This window comes from Salmo salar, chromosome 19 (genome assembly GCF_965601325.2).
Source record: "Salmo salar chromosome 19, fSalSal1, whole genome shotgun sequence".
Classification (NCBI taxonomy): domain Eukaryota; kingdom Metazoa; phylum Chordata; class Actinopteri; order Salmoniformes; family Salmonidae; genus Salmo; species Salmo salar.
This window is the reverse complement of record NC_138309.1, coordinates 19,429,173-19,456,449: the sequence shown is the minus strand read 5'-3', so window position 1 is coordinate 19,456,449 and position 27,277 is coordinate 19,429,173. Positions and strand designations below refer to the sequence as shown.

At 41.5% G+C, this 27,277-nt stretch overlaps 1 protein-coding gene across 1 annotated transcript in view; it reads right to left on the bottom strand.

Annotated features, from left to right (window-relative positions):
• LOC106578550 (WW domain-containing adapter protein with coiled-coil-like) overlaps window positions 1–25,871 on the bottom strand; it is a 41,501-nt gene extending 15,630 nt beyond the window's left edge. The window contains exons 1-7 of the mRNA XM_014157505.3: window positions 25,577–25,871; window positions 25,358–25,391; window positions 24,421–24,613; window positions 16,228–16,322; window positions 5,975–6,090; window positions 5,253–5,374; window positions 2,405–2,659 (exon numbers count right to left, since the gene is read on the bottom strand). Of these exons, the coding sequence (XP_014012980.1) occupies window positions 2,405–2,659; window positions 5,253–5,374; window positions 5,975–6,090; window positions 16,228–16,322; window positions 24,421–24,613; window positions 25,358–25,391; window positions 25,577–25,617 (856 nt within the window). The 5' untranslated portion in view covers window positions 25,618–25,871. The remainder of the gene's footprint in view (window positions 1–2,404; window positions 2,660–5,252; window positions 5,375–5,974; window positions 6,091–16,227; window positions 16,323–24,420; window positions 24,614–25,357; window positions 25,392–25,576) is intronic.
• Between the last annotated feature and the right edge of the window lie 1,406 nt (window positions 25,872–27,277).

The window sequence follows — 27,277 nt, the reverse complement described above, 5'->3', positions numbered from 1 at the left end:
TGCAGCCGATATGGTGAGAAATATGTTTGGAACATCGAATAGCAATAAAAATCACAGTATTGTGAGATTCACAATACATATCGTATTGGCACCAAAGTATCGTGAGGTCCCTGGCCATTGCCAGCCCTAAGCAATACCAGAACACCAAACGAGATGAAAAAGACAGAATAGGCAGAAAGAGAGCGGAGAGAAACAGAGAGAGAAAGAGGGGACAAACAGAAAGAGAGAAAAGGGGGGGATAAAAGAGGTAGAAGGACAAGGGTAGGAGAGAGGCAGTGTTTTTGTAGCACACATGCGATGGAGTTTGCAAAACAAATACCTACTGGACCGATGCAAATAATCATGATATCATTCTGCCAGGTAAGCCATGGGTCGCGTCAGAGTTCAGAAATTTGCATTTTCAAAACGCAGACCATCAAAATAATCTGCGTTATAAACCATTTCATCAGCATTTCATATCGAAAATCAGCTGGGCTTTATTTGCTTCAATAGAGTGATCAGGGGCGTGCAACTAGTTTTCCTTCATAAAAAAATACATTAGGCAGAAAATGGCTTCATTTTCATCAGATGACGGAAGTGCAACGCTATTTGGCTAGCAGCCAAAGTAAATTAGCTTACAAATGGAAAAGCAAGGTCTTTCTTTCAAAAACGATGCATCGCCATCATACACTATATAAAGAAAAGTATGTGGACACCCTCTCAAATTAGTGGATTCGCCTTTTTCAGCCGCACCCATTGCTGACAGGTGTATAAAACCAAGCACACAGCCATGCAATCTCCATAGACAAACATTGGCAGTAGAATGGCCTTTCTGAAGAGCTCAGTGGCTTTCAACATGGCACCGTCATAGGATGCTCAAATTAGTTTACTCAAATTTCTGCCCTGCGAGAGCTGCCCTGGTCAACTGTAAGTGCTGTTATTGTGAAGTGGAAACGTCTAGGAGCAACAACTGCTCAGCAGCGTAGTGGTAGGCCACACAACCTCACAGAACGGAGTGCTGAAGCTAATAATAATCAGCTGTCCTCCGTTGCAACACTCACTACTGACTTCCAAACTACCTCTGGAAGCAATGTCAGCACAATAACTGTTCAACAGGAGCTTCATGAAATGGGTTTTCATGGCCGAGCAGCCGCACACAAGCCTAAGATTACCATGATCAATGCCAAGCGTTGGCTGGAGTGGTGTAAAGCTCACAGCCATTGGACTCTGGAGCAGTGGAAATGTTTGGGGAAGGCCCTTTCCTGTTTCAGCATGACAATGCCCCCTTGCACAAAGCGAGGTCCATACAGAAATAGTTTGTTGAGATCGGCGTGGAATAACTTGACTGGCCTGCACAGAGCCCTGACCTCAACCCCATCGAACACCTTTGGGATGAATTGGAAAGCCAACTGCGAGCCAGTCCTAATCGCCCGACCTCACTAATGCTTGATGCTGAATGGAAGCAGCAATGTTCCAGCATCTAGTGGAAAGCCTTTCCAGAAGAGTGGAGGCTGTTATAGCAGTAAAGGGGGGAACAACTCCATATTAATGCCCATGACTTTGGAATGAGATATTCGACGAGCAGGTGTCCACATACTTTTGTATAGTGTATTCATATAGTGTATTTCTAATGTTTATCATAGAATGTAGCCAGCTACATTTCCTAAAGTTTTACTTGAAGTTAATCTTGTATTTTACTGGAGAAAATTAGGCTGCACTGAGAAAAGTAGCTGCACATCAGTCAGAGCGCTGTCTTTTAATAGAATGCCCATTCGTGAATTCTCATCCGAGTGGAGAAGTGCTACTGAAGTAGAAAATCAGTCTGATGGTGAGAAATTGAGGGGGGGGGGCTGTAAGCATAGGCTACCTGGTAGTTAACATTTTGGGGGAAGCCTTTCTATCTACCAAAAGACTTTATTAGAATCAACGCTAACAGCAACAGAAAATGGTAGATGCGCGCACACCGGACACACGGGAAATTCTTGTTGCTTCTTCAGAAAGTTGCAGGAAATACGAATCACTGATGCATTCTATTCATGTCTTCTGATAAACTTGGGCAAATTAACTAAATATTGTTGAATTCCATTTTAATGTCTGGATACCGTGATTCCCTTTGCATGACATATTTTTATAGAGCCATAGTAACCTGCCAGTCAGGTCTACAGATCTGCCTATTATCTGTGAGTTTCAGTCCTCAGATAAAGGGCAGCAAGAGAAACATGGGCACAAGGTTGAAGGACTACTGTCTCCATCATGAGCAAAAACAAAACCTTTCAGTATCACTTGCTGCTCCTAAATATTCAGCCATATTCTCTCTCGCCTACTCCCTCTATAACCTAGCTTCCCTTGCTGTCCGCGAAAACATTCACCATAGTAGCCCTCAAAGATAAAAGACTTTGTGCACGTGCGTCCCTCCCTCTCTCACCCTCGTTGATCTTGGCCATGTCGACGCTGGCGTTGTTGAGCTGCAAGGCGGTCTGAAGTGCTGGGAGGAGCTGTCTGAGCAGGGAGGGGTCCTGGAGCAGGGGGGTATGGGCGTGGGACTGCAGGACCGGGGACACCGGCACCGTGGTGAGGGCTGAGGAGGTACAGGGGGTACCCGACGTGGGGTTCAGGACCGAGCCTGAGGAGGACGACTGTGAAGACACCGAGGCTGGCTGCTTCTCCACCTGGGCTGACTCTGTGAGGGAGGGAGGAGAGCGGCAGCCTTGTTAGATCTCACATGCTAAAAGCACTCACAACTGATTTAGTGCTGAGCAATTATTTTTCTTTTTTTAAACAACTAATTGACAGGCATCGGTTCAATTATTAGAATTTCATTTAGTTAACTTTTTTTCCTTCTGTGAGCTCAATGTGCACATCGCAGTTTCTCTAGAGATAAATCAGATCCAGCCTGAACTGTGCAATGTAGTAGGGAGTTGTAGTTCCAACAGGCCAATATTCTACATAGTTTAGCGCATTACTGTGGTAATTAACTAGAATGACCATAATCCATTGCGCATCTACTTGTCCGGTCTGTGTTTATTTTACGCCTGCTATAGAAGGGAGAAGAATGCACATCGTGAGGTGAGAGAGAGCAGCTGTTGCTTTGCGACATCTCTCTACCTGAAAAATACATGATCTAAGTGATTGATAGTTGGTATTCAGCAGTCATAAATGTATGCCTTATTTACTTTGAAGAACTACAAAATAGGGATTTTGTCAGACAGCAGCTCTATAGAGATGATTACTTGGAATTAAACAGTCATCAAATAAAACAAATATAATATAGACTGAAAGAGTTGATTAAAGTGAATAAATGACTTAAGTGATGAGCGGTAATGGGCAGTTACTACCATCACGGGACTTTAATTGTTTATTCTGTGTTGTTACAGCATTCAACCAACATAATGCATTTCATGTAAAAACACTAGCATTAAAATCGCTCAGTACTTTCCGATTCTTCAAGATAATCTGTGTAGGAAATGTTCAATGGAACTCAAGAAGCCGGTAGGTAAGCTTAGCCTATTAAACAATAGAGGCGGGACTATACCAGTATTGCGATACTCGTTAGTATCATGGCAGGGAAAGTATACACAAAGAGGCTTTGACTTCTTTAGGAAAACAGCTCTAATGTCGGAAACAAACAGTCACATTAATGTATTTTCATAGCTATAGCACATTTTATATACAGCAGGCTTTTAAAGGACCAAAGAGTTTTGTCTGCTTCATGTTTTCATTGTTGCCATGGAAAAAAATGATGCGACACTTATATCACATCCCTACTGGGCAGCAGATGCATTTGTTATAAACGGTATTCGCTCCAGTGGAAACTGCCTGTTAAAATTGGCAGAATCTCATTTTCTAATAAGTCAGCAAGTGGGTGTGTTGAGTCAGTGACAGACACACAGAAGTTCTCTGTTGGATAAATATGCCAAATGATTCAAACCATCTCAAATCAACAGGCTTGTGAAGTCTGATTAGAACCTGGCTGTTGGCTTATTTGAGAGTAGTAGGCATGTGGACTGTAAGGTGCTAACTTAGAAAGCTGAATCTCTCCCTGAGAGCTTTTTTCCCTTCCATGCTGGCCCTCAAGATTTTAGCTTCCAAAGAGTAGCTCCTCCGAAATAACAAACTTGATCCTGTTCTTCCTTTTGTTTAAGCTGTACCACGTATGAAGCAACCACAAACCAGTGACCTTGGCATAGTGAACACGCATGACAAACCTGAGTCCAAATAAATCTTGCAAATACCGTTTCAGCCCAGATGCCAGGTCTGGTAGGGTAGACAGAGCAATGTGCACCAGCGCCGCGTTCTGGCTGTTTGACAGGAGGGGAGAGCTCTACTCTGCTCTGGACGGTGCAGTAAGTCTCGCTCTCTTTCCCCCTCCGTTGCTCTCTCTCCCGGACGGTGACAGTGCAGTCAGTCTCTCTGTGTTTGCCAGAAGACATCAATCAGGTCTCTATGACGGCCCATGTCCCCCCCCACCCTCCCCCAGTCTCCACTGACTGGCTGTACAGCACGGCACGCACACCAACATGAACCACTGCCACCGCTCCTGCAGTATACCCCCTAAGAGGCTACTGTTTCACTGAGATAATGAAAGGCCTGAGAATAAGACAGTGGTTTTTGAAGACAAGCAGCCCACAGATTTCTTCAGACATTTTAGAACTCAACACGGCCTCCTTCCAGAGGCACACGTTCAAAACATGACATTGATTCACAGATGCAGCATTAATTGAATCATACGTATAGAAGGCACGGCCATAATAAGTCTCATTCTTTTGGTAAATTTAGCATACGTCAGCCAGAAATTTAACAAGGATCATCCATGACTGATAAGAACATTCAGCAACCATCATTGCACAAAAAAGTAAAATCGCATGTTTCTAGCAATTTGGCCAGGTCTTCCGTGTAGAAGGTATTCTGACCTCAATGGGAGACATGGTAAAAAAAAATACTTAAAAAAAGCAGCAAAAAACAGACTTACTAGCAGCAGTAAAGCCAGTATGTAGTTGTACGACTTACTAGCAGCAGTAAAGCCAGTATGTAGTTGTACGACTTACTAGCAGCAGTAAAGCCAGTATGTAGTTGTACGACTTACTAGCAGCAGTAAAGCCAGTATGTAGTTGTACGACTTACTAGCAGCAGTAAAGCCAGTATGTAGTTGTACGACTTACTAGCAGCAGTAAAGCCAGTATGTAGTTGTACGACTTACTAGCAGCAGTAAAGCCAGTATGTAGTTGTACGACTTACTAGCAGCAGTAAAGTCAGTATGTAGTTGTACGACTTACTAGCAGCAGTAAAGCCAGTGACTGCTGTAGCCTGCTGCATGGCCTCCCGTCTGTAGTCCCTGTCTTTGGGGAAACTGTTGACAGGCGCCGACTTAGTGCAGGACTCCTTCTGCCTCTGCTCTCTGGAAACAAACAGTTAGAACTCAAGTCTGCGTCTCCAATGACACCCTATTCCCTATATATTGCACTACTTTTGACCTGGGCCATAAGTTAAAACACATGGGAAAATCTTCATTTTTGACATGTGATATAGGGCAGGGGTTCCCAAACGCTTTCCACTCAGGGCCCCCTTCCAGGGTTGGGGAACATCCTGCGAGTGTGCCACGTCTATTTCTATGGGCACAAGCACTGTTCATGACACAAACTGTTTACAGCCCTCTTGTTGACGGCAAGAAAACGTTGCAGTTTAAAAGCTAATTTTCTTACAATTCTATACATTTTGTTTATTCATGTAATACTTTAAACATTACAACAAAATCTATGGGCTAAAGAACCTAGCTAAAAAACTAACTGACATGGGCTAGTTGGACATTTCTGACAAGTTATAAATAGCCACAAATAGCTCTAAGGTACACCGCTGCCCCCCCGTCATCACTGACTGAAAAGACCAGCATTATAAAAATGAAAAGGGAACCAGGCCAGCCAGCGAAGTACAGCTCAGCTACGCTAGGATCCGTCATGTGAAAGGGGAATTAAGTGAATGAAGATGGCATAATGCCTACCTCTCCAGCCACTCTTTGGGTTTCTCCCACTGCGAGACCTCTGTTCTGCAGTTGTAGTAGTACTTCTTCCCAGAGGAACTGATGTGCTCTGACCAGTCATCTTTATCATCATAAGGCTGAGGAGGAGAGAAGACGACAGTTATGAGAGAAGGTGGAGGGAGGCAGATGGGGACATTTAGGTTAAGAAGGCTCTCCTGAGACAGGAATACTACAGGAGGCCACCATCATAGACAACTACTACCACCAAGACATTGGTCTCACAACGGAGGACCTACCAGCTGTTATGAGCAACAGAGAGCTATGGCAAGCCATCATTCAACGCATTGCAAGTCAGCAAAGCAAGGTACATTTGGGTAAGAAGGGGAGAGAAAGGGAGATTTTGCAAAGGAAAGAGGAAACTGTAGGCAAATAAGGAGAAGGCAGACATTTTAGGTAAATGGGGAATAGAGAAGAGGAGACATTTTATGTATGAGAGGAGAATATGCAATGATACATTTTATGCCATCAAGATTTGATAGGTGAGAAAAAAGATACTGCAGCGAGAGAGAGAGAGAGAGAGAGCGAGCGAGAGCAATTAGGTCTGATGCAAGAGCTTGCAATATGAAATGTCTAGGATGTGAGGCGCTATCTGGGCCTTAAGGTTGGACTCTAATACCAGGGCTGGTTGGGAGATGACATGTAGGGATGGATGCTGGCTTACTCAACTAACAGCTAGGATGGCTTCTCAAGCTTTGAAAATGTTGACGTTTATGTCATTGTTGAGGTCTATGCTTCTATGTACAACACCAAGAGAAAGTAACATTTTGTGATTCTGAAAACCACCTGCCCAGGGAATAGATACAAATCTGTCAACAAAGCGGACACATTTCCAGACGTGTGATTAATGTTGTGCATAGTACCAGTATATAAATCTAATAAACTCAGATCTTGCAAAGTAGTGATGGGCTTGAGTAATAGAGTACTGGAACGGACATCAAGCTCCATCTTTAACCAGAGATCACTTACTATTTTTATACTGAAACAAACTATTTGGTGGAATGTCCTTTGTGGCTGCCCGAATGCGCAAGTTACATTTTGTCATGAACACGACGTTAATTAGCTATGACTCTAGAGTTCCATTTGTACATGTGCATTTGCGGGGCACAACTAAAAAGAAAGCAAGCATCACACAGTTCTTCCTAAATTCCCTTTCCCCTCCGTTTCTCATTCATTCAATTGCGTTCCGACTGCTCAACCCACACAGACACACGTTAGGCACACTGAAATACACGCCCATAAAAACATCTTACTGATGGGGTACACAAGCTACACTGAACAAAATGATCAAGGCAACATGTAAAGTGTTGGTCCCATGTATCATGAGCTGAAATAAAAGATCCCTGTTTGCATCCCTGTTAGTGAGCATTTCTCTTTTGCCAAGATAATCCATCCACCTGACAGGTGTGGCATGTCAAGAAGCTGATTAAACAGCATGATCATTACACAGTTGCACGTTGTGCTAGAGACAAAAGGCCACTTAAATGTGTCTCAGGTTTTGAGGGAGCGTGTAATTGACTGCAGGAATGTCACCAGAGCTGGCCTCCATTCTTAAATGGAAGAAGTTAGGAACCACCAAGACTCTACCTAGAACTGGACAGCCGGCCTAACTGAGCAATCGGGGGTGAAGGGCCTTGGTCAGGGAGGTGACCAAGAACCCGATTGTCACTCTGACAGAGCTCCAGAGTTCCTCTGTGGAGATGGGAAAACATTCCAGAAGGACAACCATCTCTGCAGCACTCCACCAATCAGGCCTTTACAGTAGAGTGGCCAGACAGAAGCCACTCCTCAGGAAAAGGCACATCACAGCCCACTTGGATTTTGCCAAAAGGCACCTAAAGGACTTTCAGAAAATGAGAAATTAGATTCTCTGCTCTGATGAAACCAAGATTCAACTCTTCGACCTGAATGTCAAAAGTCACATCTGGAGGAAACTTGGCACCATCCCAATGGTGAAGCATGGCGGTGGCAGCATCATGCTGTGGGATCAGTGGCAGGGACTGGGAGACTAGTCAGGATCGAGGGAAAGATGAGCTGAGCAAAGTACAGAGAGATCCTTGATGAAAACCTGCTTCAGAGCATCCTGGACTTCAGACTGGGGCAAAGGTTCACCTTCTAACAGGATAACGACCCTAACCACACAGCCAAGACAATGCAGGAGTGGCTTCGGGACAAGTCTCTGAATGTCCTCGAGTTGGCCTGCCAGAGCCGATCGAACATCTCTGGAGAGACGTGAAAATAGCTGTGCAGCGACGCTCCCCATCCAAACTGACAGAGCTTGAGAGGATCTGCAGAGAAGAACAGGAGAAACTCCCCAAATACAGGTGTGCCAAGCTTGTAGCGTCATAACCAAGAAGACTCGAGGTTGTAATCGCTGCTAAAGTTGCTTCAATAAAGTACAGAGTAAAGAGTCTGAATACTTATGTAAATGAGATGTCATTTTTTTATAAAATGTAAACATTTCAACAAAAAATTTGTTTTGCTTCCTCATTATGGGTGTGCGTGTAGATCGATGAGGGTGGGGGGGATTTTTTTTAATCAATTTTAGAATTAAGGCTGTAACGTAACAAAATGTGGGAAAAGTCAAGGGGTCTGAATAGTTACTGAATGCACTGTACAGAGATAGATATATCTATCGGGCAATTAAGCAATTAGGATTTGTTATCTGTAATGGTTATGATAAATGAGGCAGTGTTGTGCATTGTTGGCATAGGCCTAGAGATAAACAAGCACATTTTTGTCCAGTGCAGGCCTTGTGTCATAACAATATTTTTACCCCATTCCAAGTCAAAATATGTCTAATGCCCATCCCTATTGCAAATCCTCCTTTTTGACAAGTGACAAACAACTTTGTAACCTACAAACATAACAACCACGTTCAATTTGCACCGGAACAAGGTTCCTTGCTGGTTGTCGCATCCCAGTCTTCATAGACACGACCATCCTATGTCATGTGCAAACTGTCCACAAGACATTAAGATCCTCCTGTCCAACGACATTCAGTGTGAACCTGATTGAAGATAACCACTCCTACTCTGGGTCGCTATATACATGGGTTTATCTATAAACTAATGTACTAGTGAGGATTTCCTATGCTAGACACCTTGTTACAGTTGTTGATAAATCATTTATGTAATTACATTAAGGTGGGAACATAGCAATATTCAATCAAATTCACGAGTTGATTTAAAACCCATTTAACCCTTTCGCGTGGTCGGTGTCTTGACGGATTTGTCCGAAATCGTGTGGCAAATTTTTTTACTTCTCCATCCTTGCCGTTATGGCAGTGTAAATTGTTGTTGTATCATATATTAAGCATTAAGTTATATTAGACATTGAACATGAACCCTGGATCTAGCCGTCAGACAGTTTTTTGTATAGAGATCTCAGAAATGCAGTACAACTACGTAACATCTCATGCCTCCTTATGTTACAGGGTGATAACAGTTTCCAGGGGCACACAAATCACCCAAAATATGTGATTTAGTGCTGTTCCAGATCAAATATAATCTTGGTAGACCGAGTCGTCGTCTGTTCTTCAACCAATCGAAATGTTAAACCAAGTATTTTCATTATATAGACAACCTATGTGTTTTAATAAAATCAACTATATGTTGGCTACTGAGCTTGTCTGATGCTTTAAGCACACTGTGATTAAATAATTCAGACACAAATGACTCAAGAGGGAGCCAGTGATCATGATAGCCTAACCAGGAGAGAGAGAGAGAAAAAAATATATATATTAAAAAATTCCTGAACCACCTAATACCACCTAATGTTCCCAAAGTTACCGGTAACCTTTACCATTAGGAGTGCCAATTTATCTTACAATTTCTTATACTTAACCAGGAAAGTTAGTTTAGAACAAATTCTGATTTACAATGATGGCTTAACCCGGACAACGCTGAGCCAATTGTGCGCCGCCCTATGGGACTCCCACAGCACAGCCTGGAATCGAACCAGGGTCTGTAGTGACGCCTCTAGCACTAAGATGCAGTGCCTTAGCCCACTGCGCCACTCGGGAGCCCAAACTTCTAACAATCTGCGTGACAGTTATGATTTTCATATGCACATTTTCGTGGAAGTTTCATTTCTTTTATAAAATCGTATCTCAAAATCCTTGTCATGTGATTAATAAAAATGATATCTTAATGAAAATTATACAAACCTAAAAGTAACTTCTTTACCTTGCTATCTATATAAAAAGAGCCTACGTAAAACCAACAAATAGCAACATTTCAGCCTGCAGATACAAAAGATCCTGATAAAAATAGATCACATTGGCTATGCATGGCCTATCTGCAAGGAACTCCACAGCTCATTAATAGTGGTGGTGAGTTAAGACAATCACAAATACAAATCAGACCGACAAATGGGCACATTTATAAGCCTATATTTGCTCGCAGGCCAGGTAGTCTAGGCCTACTATGTATAATCAGGTGAGTGTCCTTACTCAACATTGACCGGAGCGCTCCAAACAAAATTAATAAATTGACAACTCGTAAATGGAATAACGCAAAATGTGTTTCTCACAAGTGTAGCCTAGGATGTGCACTCTACAAACAACATGTACATTCCTACAATGAGAACTGTAAAATACCAATAATAATAATAATAATAATAATAAATTCAATGTATTAACAGAAATGATGGGAATGAATGGTAATTGTACTACTGGTTTAGCTATCCCCACAGCCTTCGCAATGGATTAGTCCACTGAGACAGGCGTCAATCAAGACAGGTGCCATACAATTTATCATTTTTTGGGGCAGCTGCTCGACCCTAAACAAATATTGTCGACCAAAAGCCAATCGACTTCATGGGGTCAGCCCTAATGCGCTTACAAAACGTAATGCCTCTAACTGAAAAAGTCCCCCCTTACCTTGATACTGTCATTAACATGGTTCTTCAATTAGGAATTATATTTGTTGGAATGCGAATTTGGTGTCAAGCTGTTTAATTACACTGTGATATTTTCACACACACACACACCATCTGATCCAGGAAGACATTTTCGGAATGACAGTCAAGTGACAAACAGCTGTTGTGATGGAGCATGTGATGAAAGGAAAGGTGTTTGCGAGGAATGTCCAGAATATTTTGGTGTGGGGAGTCTCATTCGTTATGACGGTGAAGATAGTTGTTCTGGATACACGGTTCTAAGATCCCTAGCGAATTGATGTTGAACATCTGCTGTCCGCTTGATTTACAGCAGGATCGTTAGATTTAAGAGAAAGCATCAAGGTAATGAATTAGTTCATGTTTTCAGATATTTTTGTGCACAGTCTACGGTGCGCAACTGTGTATATAGACTGTTTACTCAACACCCAACGCTATTCTTATTAATTACTCTGGATATAATTGAGAAATTACATAGCCTACTGGGCTTCTCACAATAAGATCTAATATTGAAATAACATTAAATATATTTTGGTTTCCATGTTACACCTGAAATTGTAAAACAGTACAAGGGGCTTGACGTAGCCTACTTGAACTTGGAGCTCAGACCTTCATGTTGTGTATTGGAATAGGTCTGTATCTGGAAAATCAAATATTTCCTCCTTGTAATTATGTAGCCAAATTATAAAAAGTTATATCTTGCGACCTTATAACTATCCGCGATTTCATTTTTATCCATTTTGTGAGATTTGTTTGTTTGTGGTTTGTTTCCCGCCTCTTCAGTTGAAGGGTCTTGCGCCACGCTTACGGTAAAACCATTTGCGGCTATTATGAGGACGTCAACATTAATGCTGGCTTCAACTTGGCTTTCCATACAAATCCTTCCATTACAAAAGGAACCTGGTTTTGGTGTGTTTCTCATTATAAAACCAGCGATGGCGAGATTAAAAAATGGTGATATTAATGCTAGAGCTGTTTATGGATGTATTAAAACCTGTTAGGGCTAGGGGGCAGTATTGACACGGCTGGATAAAAAAACATACCCGATTTAATCTGGTTACCACTCCTACCCAGTAACTAGAATATGCATATACTTATTACATATGGATAGAAAACACCCTAAATTTTCTAAAACTGTTTGAATGGTGTCTGTGAGTATAACAGAACTCATTTGGCAGGCAAAACCCTGAGACATTTTCTGACAGGAAGTGGATACCTGATGTGTTGTATTACCTTTAAACCTATCCCATTGAAAAACACAGGGGCTGAGGAATATTTTGGCACTTCCTATTGCTTCCACTAGATGTCACCAGCCTTTACAAAGTGTTTTGAGTCTTCTGGAGGGAGATCTGACCGAACAAGAGCCATGGAACGATGATGGCCCATTAGACACCTGGCGCGCGAGTTCATGTTGGGTACCCTCGTTCCAATACATTATAAAAGAGTATGCATTCGTCCACCTTGAATATTATTCATGTTCTGGTTAAAAAAAGGCCCTAATGATTTATGCTATACAACGTTTGACATGTTTGAACGAACGTAACTATATTTTTTCCCCTCGTTCATGACGAGAAGTCCGGCTGGCTTAGATCATGTGCTAACAAGACGGAGATTTTTGGACATAAATGATGAGCTTTTTTTAACACAACTACATTCGTTATGGACCTGTGATACCTGGAAGTGACATCTGATGAAGAGAATCAAAGGTAATGGATTATTTACATAGTATTTTCGATTTTAGATCTCCCCAACATGACGTCTAGTCTGTATCGCAACGCGTATTTTTCTGGGCGCAGTGCTCAGATTATTGCAAAGTGTGATTTCCCAGTAAGGTTATTTTTAAATCTGGCAAGTTGATTGCGTTCAAGAGATGTAAATCTATAATTCTTTAAATGACAATATAATATTTTACCAATGTTTTCTAATTTTAATTATTTAATTTGTGACGCTGACTTGACTGCCGGTTATTGGAGGGAAACGATTTCCTCAACATCAATGCCATAGTAAAACGCTGTTTTTGGATATAAATATGAACTTGATAGAACTAAAAATGCATGCATTGTCTAACATAATGTCCTAGGAGTGTCATCTGATGGAGATTGTAAAAGGTTAGTGCATCATTTTAGCTGGTTTTATGGTTTTGGTGACCCTGTCTTTGACTTGACAAAACATTACACACAACTCTTGTAAATGTACTGTCCTAACATACTCTAAATTTATGCTTTCGCCGTAAAACCTTTTTGAAATCGTAAAACGTGGTTAGATTAAGGAGATGTTTATCTTTCAAAGGGTGTAAAATAGTTGTATGTTTGAAAAATTTGAATTTTGACTTTTATTTGGATTCAAATTTGCCGCTCTTGAAATGCACCTGCTGTTGATGGAGTGCACCACGGGTGGCACGCTAGCGTCCCACCTAGCCCATAGAGGTTAAGCGTGCATGCATTTCCTTATTTTTTTAACCTTTATTTAACCAGGTAGGCCAGTTGAGAACAAGTTCTCATTTACAACTGCGACCTGGCCAAGATAAAGCAAAGCAGTGCGACAACAATAACAGAGTTACACATGGGATAAACAAATGTACAGTCAATAACACAATAGAAAAATCTATATACAGTGTGTGCAAATGTAGAAGAGTAGGGAGGTAAGGCAATAAATAGGCCGTAGTGGAGAAGTAATTACAATTTAGCATTAACACTGGAGTGATAGATGTGCAGATAATGATGTGCAAGTAGAGATACTGGGGGGCAAAAAGAGCAAGAGGATAACTAACAATATGGGGATGAGGTATTTGGGTGTGCTATTTACAGATGGGCTGTATACAGGTACAGTGATCGGTAAGCTGCTCTGACAGCTGATGCTTAAAGTTAGAGAGATATAAGTCTCCAGCTTCAGAGATTTTTGTAATTCGTTCCAGTCATTGGCAGCAGAGAACTGGAAGGAAAGGCGGCCAAAGGAAGTGTTGGCGTTGGGGATGACGAGTGAAATATACCTGCTGGAGCAAGTGTTACGGGTGGGTGTTGCTATGGTGACCAGTGAGCTGAGATAAGGCGGGGCTTTACCCAGCAAAGACTTAAAGATGACCTGGAGCAAGTGGTTTTGGCGACAAATATATAGTGAGGGCCAGCCGACGAGAGCATACAGGTCACGGTGGTGGGTAGTATATGTGGCTTTGGTGACAAAACGGACGGCACTGTGATAGACTGCATCCAATTTGCTGAGTTGAGTGTTGGAGGCTATTTTGTAAATCGCCGAAGTCAAGGATCAGTAGGATAGTCAGTTTTACGAGGGTATGTTTGGCAGCGTGAGTGAAGGAAGCTTTGTTGCGAAATAGGAAGCCGATTCTAGATTTAATTTTGGATTGGAGATGCTTAATGTGAGTCGAAGGAGAGTTTAGTCTAACCAGACACCTAGGTATTTGTAGTTGTCCACATATTCTAAGTCAGAACCGTCCAGAGTAGTGATGCTAGCCGGGCGGCAGGGTGCGGGAAGCAATCGTTTGAATAGCATGCATTTAGTTTTACTAGCATTTAAAAGCAGTTGGAGGCCACCGAATGAGAGTTATATGGCATTGAAGCTCATCTGGAGGTTGGTTAACACAGTGTCCAAAGAAGGGCCAGATGTATACAGAATGGTGTCGTCTGCGTAGAGGTGGATCAGAGAATCACCAGCAGCAAGAGCAACATCATTGATGTATACAGAGAAAAGAGTCGGCCCGAGAATTGAACCCTGTGGCACCCTCATAGAGACTGCCAGAGGTCAGGACAACAGGCCCGCCAATTTGACACACTGAACTCTGTCTGAGAAGTAGTTGGTGAACCAGGCGAGGCAGTCATTTGAGAAGCCAAGGCTATCGAGTCTGCCGATAAGAATGTGGTGATTGACAGAGTCGAAAGCCTTGGCCAAGTTGATGAAGACGGCTGCACAGTACTGTCTTTTATCGATGGCGGTTATGATATCGTTTAGGACCTTGAGCGTGGCTGAGGTGCACCCATGACCAGCTCTGAAACCAGATTGCATAGTGGAGAAGGTATGGTGGGATTCTAAATGGTCAGTGATCTGTTTATTAACTTGGCTTAAAAAGATTTTAGAAAAAGGGCAGGATAGATATAGGTCTATAACAGTTTGGGTCTAGAGTGTCTCCCCCTTTGAAGAAGGGGTTGACTGTGGCAGCTTTCCAATCTTTGCGGATCTCAGACGATATGAAAGAGATTGAATAGGCTAGTAATAGGGGTTGCAACAATTTCGGCAGATAATTGTTGCTGCCGCAGTCATCCCCCTCTTCAAAGGGGGAGACACTCTAGACCCAAACTGTTATCGACCTATATCCATCCTGCCCGTCCTTTTCTAAAATCTTCATAAGCCAAGTTAATCAACTTTTTGGAATAAGTGTTACAGGATGCACATTTCTTTTGAAAAAGCTAGCCTTAACTTTCCTAACTGACTGTATATTGGTTCCTAACTATCCTGAAAAGTTGCATATCGCTGGGGCTATTCAATGCTAATGCAGAACGCCACTGGATGTTTTTGTGCTGGTCAAGGGCAGTCAAGTCTGGGGTGAACCAAGGACTATATCTGTTCTTAGTTCTACATTTTTTGAACGGGGCATGCTTATTTAATTAAGATGGTGAGGAAAGCACTTTTGAAGAGCAACCAGGCATCCTCTACTGACGGGATGAGGTCAATATCCTTCCAGGATACCCGGGCCAGGTCGATTAGAAAGGCCTGCTCGCTGAAGTGTTTTAGGGAGCGTTTGACAGTTACCAATGTCTGTATGAACCCTGCTTAAAGGCTATATAGTCCTAGGCCTATGTTGTATAGGTGGAGTTACGGGCCAATTGGTATATATTCCTTTTAGTACACATGTGGAACTGAATAAAAATCATATTTATTTTAGTTTAAAACCATTTTTAAATGTGGATCCAATGTCACACATTGGACCCATTAGTTATAGAAAGACCCACATACCGGACAAGGTCTTGGTCCAGTCTCTGGGGTGTAGCTGTAGATTCCCACTCAAAGAGACAGACTGTCTAAACCTCTTCAATATGCTAAATACGTCAATCACTAGGGGTTCATCACAATAGTCTCTCCTTACTCCTGAAGTGTGCACTTGTACACCCCCCACATTTCAAATCATTGGAGTGGTATAGGCATGTGCTAGAGGAGTTTACACCATATTTCTTAAAGCAATAATTTCAAATCCACACAGTAAAGTGAACAATTGCACACTGCTGGGGAAAGGAGAGATAGGGACATGGCCCAGCCCACCATGACATAGCATTGACAACAGAGAGGTGGTAAGCGGGTACTGTACTTACTGCGTCTGATGTCTTGCTGGGGTTTGAATGCGAATTGGAGCTGCTATGATGTGTGTTGTGGTTGTGTGAATTTTCCTGTGGAGAATAACTCGTCCCTAGAAAAGAACAAAAAGGTAGATGGTTTTTATTCATCCAATAGGCAACATTGTTATTATACTATCATATTGCTAGATATGGAACAATAACGACAGTCCTTTGTCATCTGGCCAATTCTGTCTGTGTAACTGAAAATCCAATCAAGATAAATGGTAGCCTAACTAACCTAGTAGCCTAACTTATGGGACTCCCAATAACGGCCGGTTGTGATACAGCATGGAACCAAACCAGGGTGTGCAGTGACACCTTTAGCGCTGAGATGCAGTGCCTTAGACCACTCCGTACCTCGGGAGCACTGATACGGGCATATATATATATATATAAAATAAATTTAGAGGAAAACTGACAAGGCAGAAAGATATTTATCCAATTCAAACAAAAAAGTTGAAGCTTACAAATGTTTTACTCCTAATCAATGCCAAATAAAAGTGGCATCACTGGCAGATTTCTGTATTTAACTAGGCAAGTGAGATAACTGGCAGATGAGTACTTTACCCATCTAATAAGATGTGTTTTAAACTTCCTTGTGATGCAGAAATAATGGTGTGTTAACATTGACTGGACCATAATGCCTGTGGATGCAGGCCCAGAGGGAGGAGGGATGATTGTGTGCGCGCGTGCGCATGTCAATGTACCAGTGAGAGCCTCCTGTCCCATAGGGCAGGTGTCAGTCATACTGCTATTCCACTGTAAAATCAATGGATCCAGCCTTTAACATGAGCAAATTCTATATTTTTTTTAATCAAACATGTTGCAAGCTACTCTGATTTATTTATTTTTGCTTTCAAATAGGCCCGTTCTTCTCTTCTACCCTGCAACTCTTCACTTTGTGTACAAGATGTGTATTCTGTCAATATACCTAGTAAAATAACAGTTATTAAACAACCTAGGGGGACCCAGATGTTTTTATTTTTTTTCTTGAACAGAGCTTTTTACATCTTATTTTTCCTGGTTTGGAATTTAGTCTTTTTTTTGTCTGAATATAACAATCACTCATTGACATAATGAAATGGACGTTCTGAGTCCATGTCAATGCTGAAATCACACCAGAAGACCATTTAGGCCTGAAAAAAAAAATAAATTATATATATATATATATATATATATATTTTATTTGAGTGTAATTCCCCTTTTATTGAGTATCTAGCAAGAGTGGAATGTGTCAGTCGAGCAGTGTTTCTGCCATTAGCCCTACTGCTGTAGCACACGTCAGGGCAGAGTTTGAAGAAACAATAGCCATCCAATGGATACAAATCAAATGAACACAGTTGTCAGGTATGACTACTTTGCAGTACACATTTAATTGAGAAGGTTTATGGTGGAAGTCTGTCTACCTACAAGATGCCAGTTATCATTAGCATCACTAAATGGCTACATACGGACAGACGGTCAATCTTGCTGGAAATTAATTGGCAGATAGGTTTGGCTTTTTAAGCCAATAGTGGCTAACCAGGGGTGGGATAATGTCAAAGTGGCTTTGATTGGATAGTGGCCCGGGAGCTTTATGTTTATGAAAGTTTGTGATGGCGAGCTATGAGCTACTGGTAGCTCGCCATCTACCCATTTAAGACCCCAGTCAAAAGTATGGACACCTACTCATTCATGGGTTTTTCTTTATTTTACTATTTTCTACATTGTAGAATAATAGTGAAGACATCAAAACAATGAAATAACACATATGGAATCATGTAGTAACCAAAAAAAATAAAAATAATAAAAGTGTTTTGTTTATTTGAGACTCTTCAAAGTAGCCACCCTTTGCATTGATGACAGCTTTGGACACTCTTGCCATTCTATCAACCAGCTTCATGAGGTAGTCACCTGGAATGCATTTCAATTAACAGGTGTGCCTTGTTACAAGTTCATTTGTTGAATTGATTTCCTTCTTAATGCATTTGAGCCAATCAGTTGTGTTGTGACAAGGTAGGGGTGTTATACAGAAGATAGCCCTATCTGGTAAAAGACCAAGTCCATATTATGGCAAGAACAGCTCAAATAAACAAAGAGAAACGACAGTCCATCATTACTTTAAGACATGAAGGTCAGTCAATCCAGAAAATGTCAAGAACTTTTAAAGTTCCTTCAAGTGCAGTCGCAAAAACCATCAAGCGCTATGATGGAACGGACTCTCATGAGGACCGCCACAGGAAAGGAAGACCCAGAGTTAACTCTGCTGCAGAGGAGAAGTTCATTAGAGTTACCAGCCTCTGCTTTACAGAGTTCAAGTAGCAGACATCAACTGTTTAGAGGAGACTGTGTGAATCAGGCCTTCATGGTCTAATTGCTGCAAAGAAACCACTACTAAAGGAGACCAATAAGAAGAGACTTGCTTGGGCCAAGAAAAACAAGTCAGGGACATTAGATCAGTGGGAATCTATCCTTTGGTCTGATGAGACCAAATTTGAGATTTTTGGTTCCACTTTCCGTGTCTTTGTGAGATGCAGAGTTGGTGAACGGATGATCTCCGCATGTGTGGTTCCCACCGTGAAGCATGGAGGTGGTGGTGCTTTGCTGGTGACACTGTCGGTGATTAATTTAGAATTCAAGGCAGACTTAACCAGCATGGCTACCACAGCATTCTGCAGCGACACACCATCCCATCTGGTTTGCGCTTAGTGGGACTATCATTTATTTTTCAACAGGACAATGACCCAACACACCTCCAGGCTGTGTAAGGGCTATTTGACTAAGAAGGAGAGTGATGGAGTGCTGCATCAGATGACCTGGCCTCCACAATCAACCGACCTCAACTGAGATGGTTTGGGATGATTTGGACTGCAGAGGGAAGGAAAAGCAGCCAACAAGTGCTCAGCATATGTGGGAACTCCTTCAAGAGTTTTGGAAAAGCTTTCCAGGTGAAGCTGGTTGAGAGAATGCCAAGAGTGTGTAAAGCTGTCATTAAGGCAAAGGGTGGCTACTTTGAAGAATGTAAAATATATTTGGATTTGTTTATCACTTTTTTGGTTACTACATGATTCCATGTGTGTTATTTCATAGTTTTGATGTCTTCACTATTATTATTATTATACAATGTAGAAAATAGTAAAAAAAGAAAAAAGAAATACCCTTAATGCGAGGGAAACCCGTGACAGCGCAGCCCAGTTTCACAACTGGTGCAAGCTCAATTAGAATTCGGGCTGGTGACGTCGTTACCATGCAACCACCAAGCTGATCACTGCTGGATGCTGAAAACGACTAGCTAGCTTGTCTGGGATTGTTGCTGTTAGCTAGCACATGGACAAGCAGTACTCAGACATGACACGAATTAACACCATACCTGGATCCGTCATTCATTTTTGCACTACACAATAAACTTATGATAACAGTCAATGCTAGTCAAATGCTAGCAAATCAGAGTTGAAACAAGCTAGCGAGCTAACGTGAGCTAGTAGGAATTTTAGCTGGCCAGGTCGTGTTGAAAGCTAGCTAGCTACATCATATCAAACCTGTCATCTGGTTTGCTTGGTTTGCTAGCTGCTAATAGCCAATGCCATGACAAGCAAGGTTAAGCTACATAGCTAGCCTGTTACGCCAACAACGATGCTAACCGTTTAGCTAACGTCAACAAGCTATTACATGGCTCCAAGTCTGGCTGGCACTGGCAGGAGTATGGGATAACGTTAGTTAGTACTGCATGGTGAGGGTGAATTCAATTCTTCAACATCTTGCTAGCTAGCAACATTAGCAAAGCCAGCTGCAGTCACATATAGGCTCAAGCAAGATGACCTAATTTCTGATTTCTGGAGGCAGTGGAAACAATCTGAGCTAGCCCACCCTGAGTAGACTTCAAAGTGCCAATGGAAACGTGGCTATTGTGTACTGCTTTTGACTACCAGGGCCCATATGACAGGGCATCCCTGAACAAAACAGGTGGGGGAAATAGAGGTGTCAAACACTCATATCTATGGCAACCAAAAGGCCAGCCATTGCCCAGAATAACTATTAGCTGTGCAGCCAGCAGTATCAGCAGCAGACGTTTAATAATAAATATGGTTGGGTATGGAGGTATGCTTTATCTAAAGATGTTTCAACAGCCAACAAATTCAATCAATTCAGACATTATCACATAAATGAGTGTCACACTTATTTCCTTGTAAGCGTAAATGTGATAATTTAACTGCATATCTCTAGGTTAGAAGACTGACAAACAGGCAGGTGAAGATGGTGCCACTGTGCAATAGAGATCCTAAAGCCTAATGACTCACGTGAAAACCAGAACATTGAGGCTTAGTTTGTGGTCACTGCATGAAAGACTATGGGGTAATAAGTAGCTGTCAACGTCTAGTCGACCAACTTCGGCAACTTTCAAAACATGCATTTTTCCTTTGTTCAAGTAATCATTGATCTTACATTACTAGATAGATTTTAGAAAGCTCGCCATTGCATTGCTTTCAACAATCACAGCATGTAAGAGTGATTTCTTCAAGGATTTCTGCATTTCAAAAGTATAAGAACAGAGCCCTCGTCCTTAACTCGGAGCCTGGTCCCATGCAGTAGGCCTAGGTGCTGTGGCCATCTCTTGAAGAATGATCGAAGAGTTGGCTACAACATATAGGGCCTATAGTATGGGATGAATGTTAGTTAGCGCCTTCCAACAGTGAAAGACTGCTGGAAAAAGGGGGTTAAGAAAGTATGTATCATTTAACTAACATGTCAAACCGAAAGCAAATTGATTAATAAAATGTACTGCCATTTCCGAGCACTTAGGATATAAACGCCCCATAAAAAAAAGAAATGTTCTCGCAATCATAGGCTGAGCTTGTATATCAGAGGCATGTTTTACCTAGATGAAATACAACGTTGAGTTCACTCTGTCATGCATTTGATCATATGTAATTAGGCAGGCTTTTTTTCAGTGTAGTATTTACAGCGTATGCACTGACTTATCATAGGGGAACTCAATTCAGGGGCTGTATTCATAGTGTCTCAGAGTGGGAGTGCTGCAGTTTTGCCTTTTAGACCATAATGACTAAGATTACATGGACAGGAGGGACCTGATCCTAGACCTCTGACACGTTTGTTGAATATGGGCCCAGATGTCCCTTTGGCTGCGTTTACAGGGCAGGGAAGTTTAGATATTTTTCCCACTAATTCGTTCTTTTGACCAATAATAAATCCGCTAGTTTCAAATCAGATACATTTCAACACTGATCTGATTGGTCAAAAGACGAATTAGTGAACAAAATATCAGATTTGGGCTGCCTTTGCCACTGTTACATATAGCCCACGTGCCACAGATATGTTCAGCTAGATATTAGGGGTGTAAAGGTACACGTATTTGTACCGAACAACTAGGTACAGGGACCTTGGTACGGTCCACACTACGAAACCAACAAATATTTACAATACAAAAACGCTATGCCTACGCTGTAGACCTCGAGTAAATCATTCCAGGCTATTTAAACTATACAAAAATATAAAAACACAATGTGAACCGCTGGCTCCATGTTTCATAAGCTGAAATAAAGGATCCCACTAATGTTCCATGCGCACAAAAAGCTGGTTTCTCAAATGTTGTGCACAAATTTGTTTACATCCCTGTTAGTGAGCATTTCTCCTTTGCCAAAATAATCCATCCACCTGACAGGTGTCGCATATCAGTAAGATGATTAAACAGCATGGTCATTACACAGGTGCACCTTGTGCTGGGGACAATGAAAGACCACTAAAACGTGCAGTTGCTTCACAACACAATGCCACAGTTGAGGGAGCATATAATTGGCATGCTGTCTGCAGGAATACCCACCAGAGCGGTTTCCAGAGAATTGAATGTTAATTTCTCTACCATAAGACACCTTCGACGTCATTTAAAGAAATTCGCAGTATGTCCAACCAGCCTCACAACCACAGACCACGTGAAACCACACCAGCCCAGGATTTCCACATCCAGCTTCTTCACCTGCGGGATCGTCTGAGACCAGCCACCCAGACAGCTGATGAAACTGAGGAGTATTTCTGTCTGTAATAAAGCCCTTTTGTGGGGAAAAACTTATTCTGATTGCCTAGGCCTGGCTCCCCACCCATGGCTGCGCCAATGAATTGATTTCAATTGACTGATTTCCTTATATGAACTGTAACTCAGTAAAATCGTTGAAATTGTTGCATGTTGCGTTTATATTCTTGTTCAGCATAGTTAAAACAACTATAGCATTTCAAACTGTCCTTTTGTGAGGCACGGTCAGGAACAAATTCTGTTCTATAGCGAGTGGTGGGTTCAATAAACCAGGAGGATTCTCCATCATCGTTTAAAATCTCCAATTTAGGAACATTTTGGTTTCAACGGCGATGGACAGAGTATGTCGCCACTGCTCAACAAAAATAGCCTATGCAGCTGCCAACACCTCAAACATGTTGACACACTTATGCCGACATCGACCCAGTATTCCTACCACTGGAGCAAGACTGAAAGGCAAAAAAACATCTTCACCCCTATGCATTCATGTTTCCAGCTGTGGATATGCACCCATTCTCATGGTTGAAAAGAATAGGGGGTTTCAGCACCTCGTGAAAGTGTTCGAGCCACGTTACAAACTTCGTCCTCTCACAACCATTTCAGCAAACAGGTAGTACCCGCTCTATATAAGCTGAAGTTGTCAATGAATTGGCCAATGCACCCTGCACTGCGCTTACTGCAGATGGACTGCAGAGTGCTACTTAACAGTGACAGCCCATCACATTACCTGAAGTGGGAAATTACAAGCCCCGTGCTACAGACACGGCCCCTTTATGAGAGTCACAAGTGTGCATATTTGTGTCTTCGTAAGAAAACATTCTAGCATACAATGTCTGAGCCATGTTTATGTATTGATTTCACACGCCTATTGCACTTTATTTTATTGCGGTTGTTGAGTAATCGTGTGTTTTCATTCATTTTTAACAAAATACAAAGTGTTGTTATTCCTGATTGTGCTCTCATCAGGCATTATGTGACTCATGATCACATATGGAATCAGGAATAACACTTTGTATTTTCTTAAACAAAAATCGACAAAAGTAACTGTTGGAAATTTCATTTTTCCGCTGTACTGAAACGTGACCCCAAAACGTACCAAACCATGGGTTTTGTGAAACGTTAGACCCGTACCAGATATTGATGAAGTGATATAATCTACACACTGGTCTTTCACTGTTCGTACATGTCTCATTAGGTTAAGCCATTCTCATTGTGGGTGAAGAAGACAAACAGCGACCGATTTCCAGTCAGGGTAGGGGAGAGAGCAGACATTTTGGATAAAATGACTGAAGCCAAGGCTAGCACAGTACCTGTAAATTAGCCTAAATAATCTGAAGATGTATAAAAGAATAATGCACAGCTCGAGTTAACCAGATACAAACCAGAAGAAGTATAACAATGGCAAATGAAGGTTGCACACTATAATGCTGTTATGTCACTGCCAAGTATCCAAAGTTGGTGTGTTTGAATACTATTTCCAAAATAATATTACAATGAAAGACTAGTGGTTAGTTAGGGAAATGTTTACAGAGGCTACCTGAATTAATCAAAATATAAGCAAATAGTTGACAGAACTATTAATCTAATATTGTGCATTTGCAAACTGAAGGGCTAGTTCAAGGAGATGCACTTTACTGAGCTGTCTAGTTTCCCCACAGCACTCAGAACATTGTCTCGCCTTCCCTATCCTAGATAGTAAGTACCATTCCACTAATGTTTGACAATGCGACAGGTAAATAACTGTGGCATTAAAACGTTTGAGAAATGTGGCTTGCTATCTGCCTACTAGAATCACAACAATGGTTGCCAAATTAACCACACAAAACTATTAAAGATCGATTTTAGGCATGTGACCAAACACTACTTCTCAGTCTTACAAGTCATAACTGTTGCCTTGTGCTTCAGATCCAGAAAAGCAACCTAATGAGAGAAAATAGGTCCTATTGTTGTTGTATTAGCAACAGTGCAGTATTTCTGAATAGGTGTAGGCTGTATCATCCTAGGCTATATCATCCAATTTAACATAAGGCTGCAGACAAATCAGTAGTAAAATTAGCCATGGGAGAAATTAAGTCAGACACTGGTGGTTCGCTACTTCAAATCGATGGTTTGTTTTGATCAAGATCGTTTTAGACATATCTCACCTCCATCCCTCTCTCTGGCCCGGTGCGTGTGGACTGCCTTTCCTCTGCCATGCCCCGTGTTATCGATGTGTTTGTTGTCAGGACTGTCAGATCGCCGATACATTTTACATGGAGGAGTGGCATCTGCGGTGTCTCGCATCTTGTCATGGCGATGATCACCACCGGGGTGACTCTTCGACGAGTATTTGAGCGTCTGAAAACACCAAAGACATCAATAACGTTATATTCTGGAACTGCAATCTGTTCAGAGCAATGCTCGATTAGAACGGCTCGAGCGGAATCTATAAATAACCTGCCCAAATATCATTGCCAATAAAAAAGTGTTTGTCTTGCAAATTCCAAAAAGTCGTGACTTAATCTTGTAGTTAGATCAGCTGTGCCTGTAGTACGTCACACGCTATTATACTGGCTCCATGGATGAGCATTGGAAATAAACTGAACCCTGCGCATTTAAGAATAAACTAAATGCTGGGTTAAACGCCACATTTCGAAATCCACCAAATGAAAGCAATAGATCCGTGGTAGTTCAAGCGCTGTCTGTCTTGACATATAACTAGGTATAATTATTCAATTGCACAGAAAACATCATTTATATGGCTGTACAAATTGGTAACTGGACGTTGTTTACATTCCTCTGATCTTACATCGCGCGAGCTGTGACATATTACGAATAGGCCGGGATTCCAGCTAACGTTAGCTAACAGGCTAACTGAACTCCAATAAAACTCGCTAGTAAATGTGTTCATAAGGCAAAGTTCGATCTGCCGGTCATAATTATAAAAACAAACAGAGCATTATTTTTTGTTGTTGTTCAAATTCAAAGGAAAGTGGCTACTTTTCGATTTATTTTCCGCACTGAGGCCTGTAGTGTTCAGGAAGCCTGCACTAGAGTATCCATTTTAATCTTAATTTGTTGCTAGCTAACATTAACAAGTACCTGGTAGGGCTGTGAATCCCTTCGGTCGTTGCACCTAAAAAATAAAGAAACAGGTTGTAAAGATGAATGTAAAAAAACAACAACAAAAAAACTGTACAATAGTCTGCAACAGCTGAATATCTGCCATAAATGTCTACTTATTTTGGTTTCAATAAAAATGGCGGATTGTCAAAGCTAAGAAAGAAATTCTGAATAGAAGTAAGGTTAGGAGCTATTTACCCATCGCTGAGTCTCGGTTGTTTCCTTGCATACATTACCATCAATGCCGTGTTAGTGTGTGTGGAGTGGATGTGAAAGATGGACTAAGTTATACGTTTTATTTTTGTTTCAGCAACCCGTTCTCGTCTATTATTTCAATAGTTCTGATTATTTTGAGGAGCTCTTCGGCTTCGCTAATCAGAAGAGAGCTCACGGTCCATCTCCCACTCGCAAACACCAACTGCCCCTATCTACCAAAAAGCGAAGCTCAGGCTGCAAACCACCCGCTTCCCTCCCACCACTACATCCGGGAAACTGTGGGGCTAAACTCGGCCGCCATCATCCGGTTGCCGATTAAATAACATCGGCAAAAAAAATATTAGCTACCGGTACTTCTGTCACTTTTGGTCACAAATACACTCTTTCAAAGGAGTTGATGTCTAGTAATTCGAGTATCTACTTAAAACAGATTCTCCCTTTTTCGATTGTGGCTATCTTGTGACACTTGGTGGATATTTGAGGAAGTGAATTGACAAATATTGTGACCTATTGTACTGTATGTTGTGTACTGTACTTCTAAGGATGACAAGGACTGTATGGTTAAAAGAGACGGGGTAAAAGGAGTGGCTAATAATTCTTGCTGCACATCTGACTGGCTGACTGACTGCAAATTGAGAAATTGTGTGACTAAATTCAACAAAAAGAAGAAGAAACTATTATGAAATCAAGATCAATGATATAAAGAATGATGAAAAATAACTTTGGAGAAATGATGGGCAGAAAGACAAATTAAACTCCATCTTTCATCGAATCAGATGGCTTATTCATCACAAAACTTTGATTTTGCCAATTATTTTAATGACTACTTCATTGGCAAAGTGGGCAAACTTAGGCATGAAATGCCAACAACGAACAGTGAGCCATTGTACTCACGCACTGACAGCTCTTAGCAAACTGCTCTTAGCAAAAAAATGGTGTTTGACCAAATACAATGCTATTTCTTTGTAAACAAATTAACAACACAGACTTTCAGCATGCTTATAGAGAAGGGCACTCAACATGTACTGTACTAACACAAATTACTAATGATTGGTTGAAAGAAATTGATAATAAGGAGATTTGGGAGCTGTAATGTTAGATTTAGTGAAACCTTTGATATTATTGACCATAACCTTTTGTTGAGAAAATAGTTTGGCTTTTCAACTTCTGCCATATCGTGTATTCAGAGCTACTGTATCTATCATAACTTAGAGGGTTTTCTTTAATGGAAGCTTCTCTAATTTCAAACATGTAAAGTGTGGTGTACCACAGGGCAGCTCTCTAGGCTCTCTACTCTTCTATTTTTACCAATGACCTGCCACTGGCATTAAACAAAGCATGTGTGTCCACGTATGCTGATGATTCAACTACATACGCATCAGCAGTCACAGCGAATGAAGTCACTGAAAACCTTAACAAAGACTTGCAATCTGTTTTGGAATGGGTGACCAGTAATAAACTGGTCCTGAACATTTCTAAAACTAAGAGCATTGTATTTGGTCCAAATCATTCCCTAAGTTCTAGACCTCAGCTGAATCTGGTAATGAATGGTGTGGCTGTTGAACAAGTTGAGGAGACTAAATTACTTGGTGTTACCTTAGATTGTAAACTTCCATGGTCAAAACATATAGATTCAATGGTTGTAACGATGGGGAGAGGTCTGTCGGTAATAAAGAGATGCTC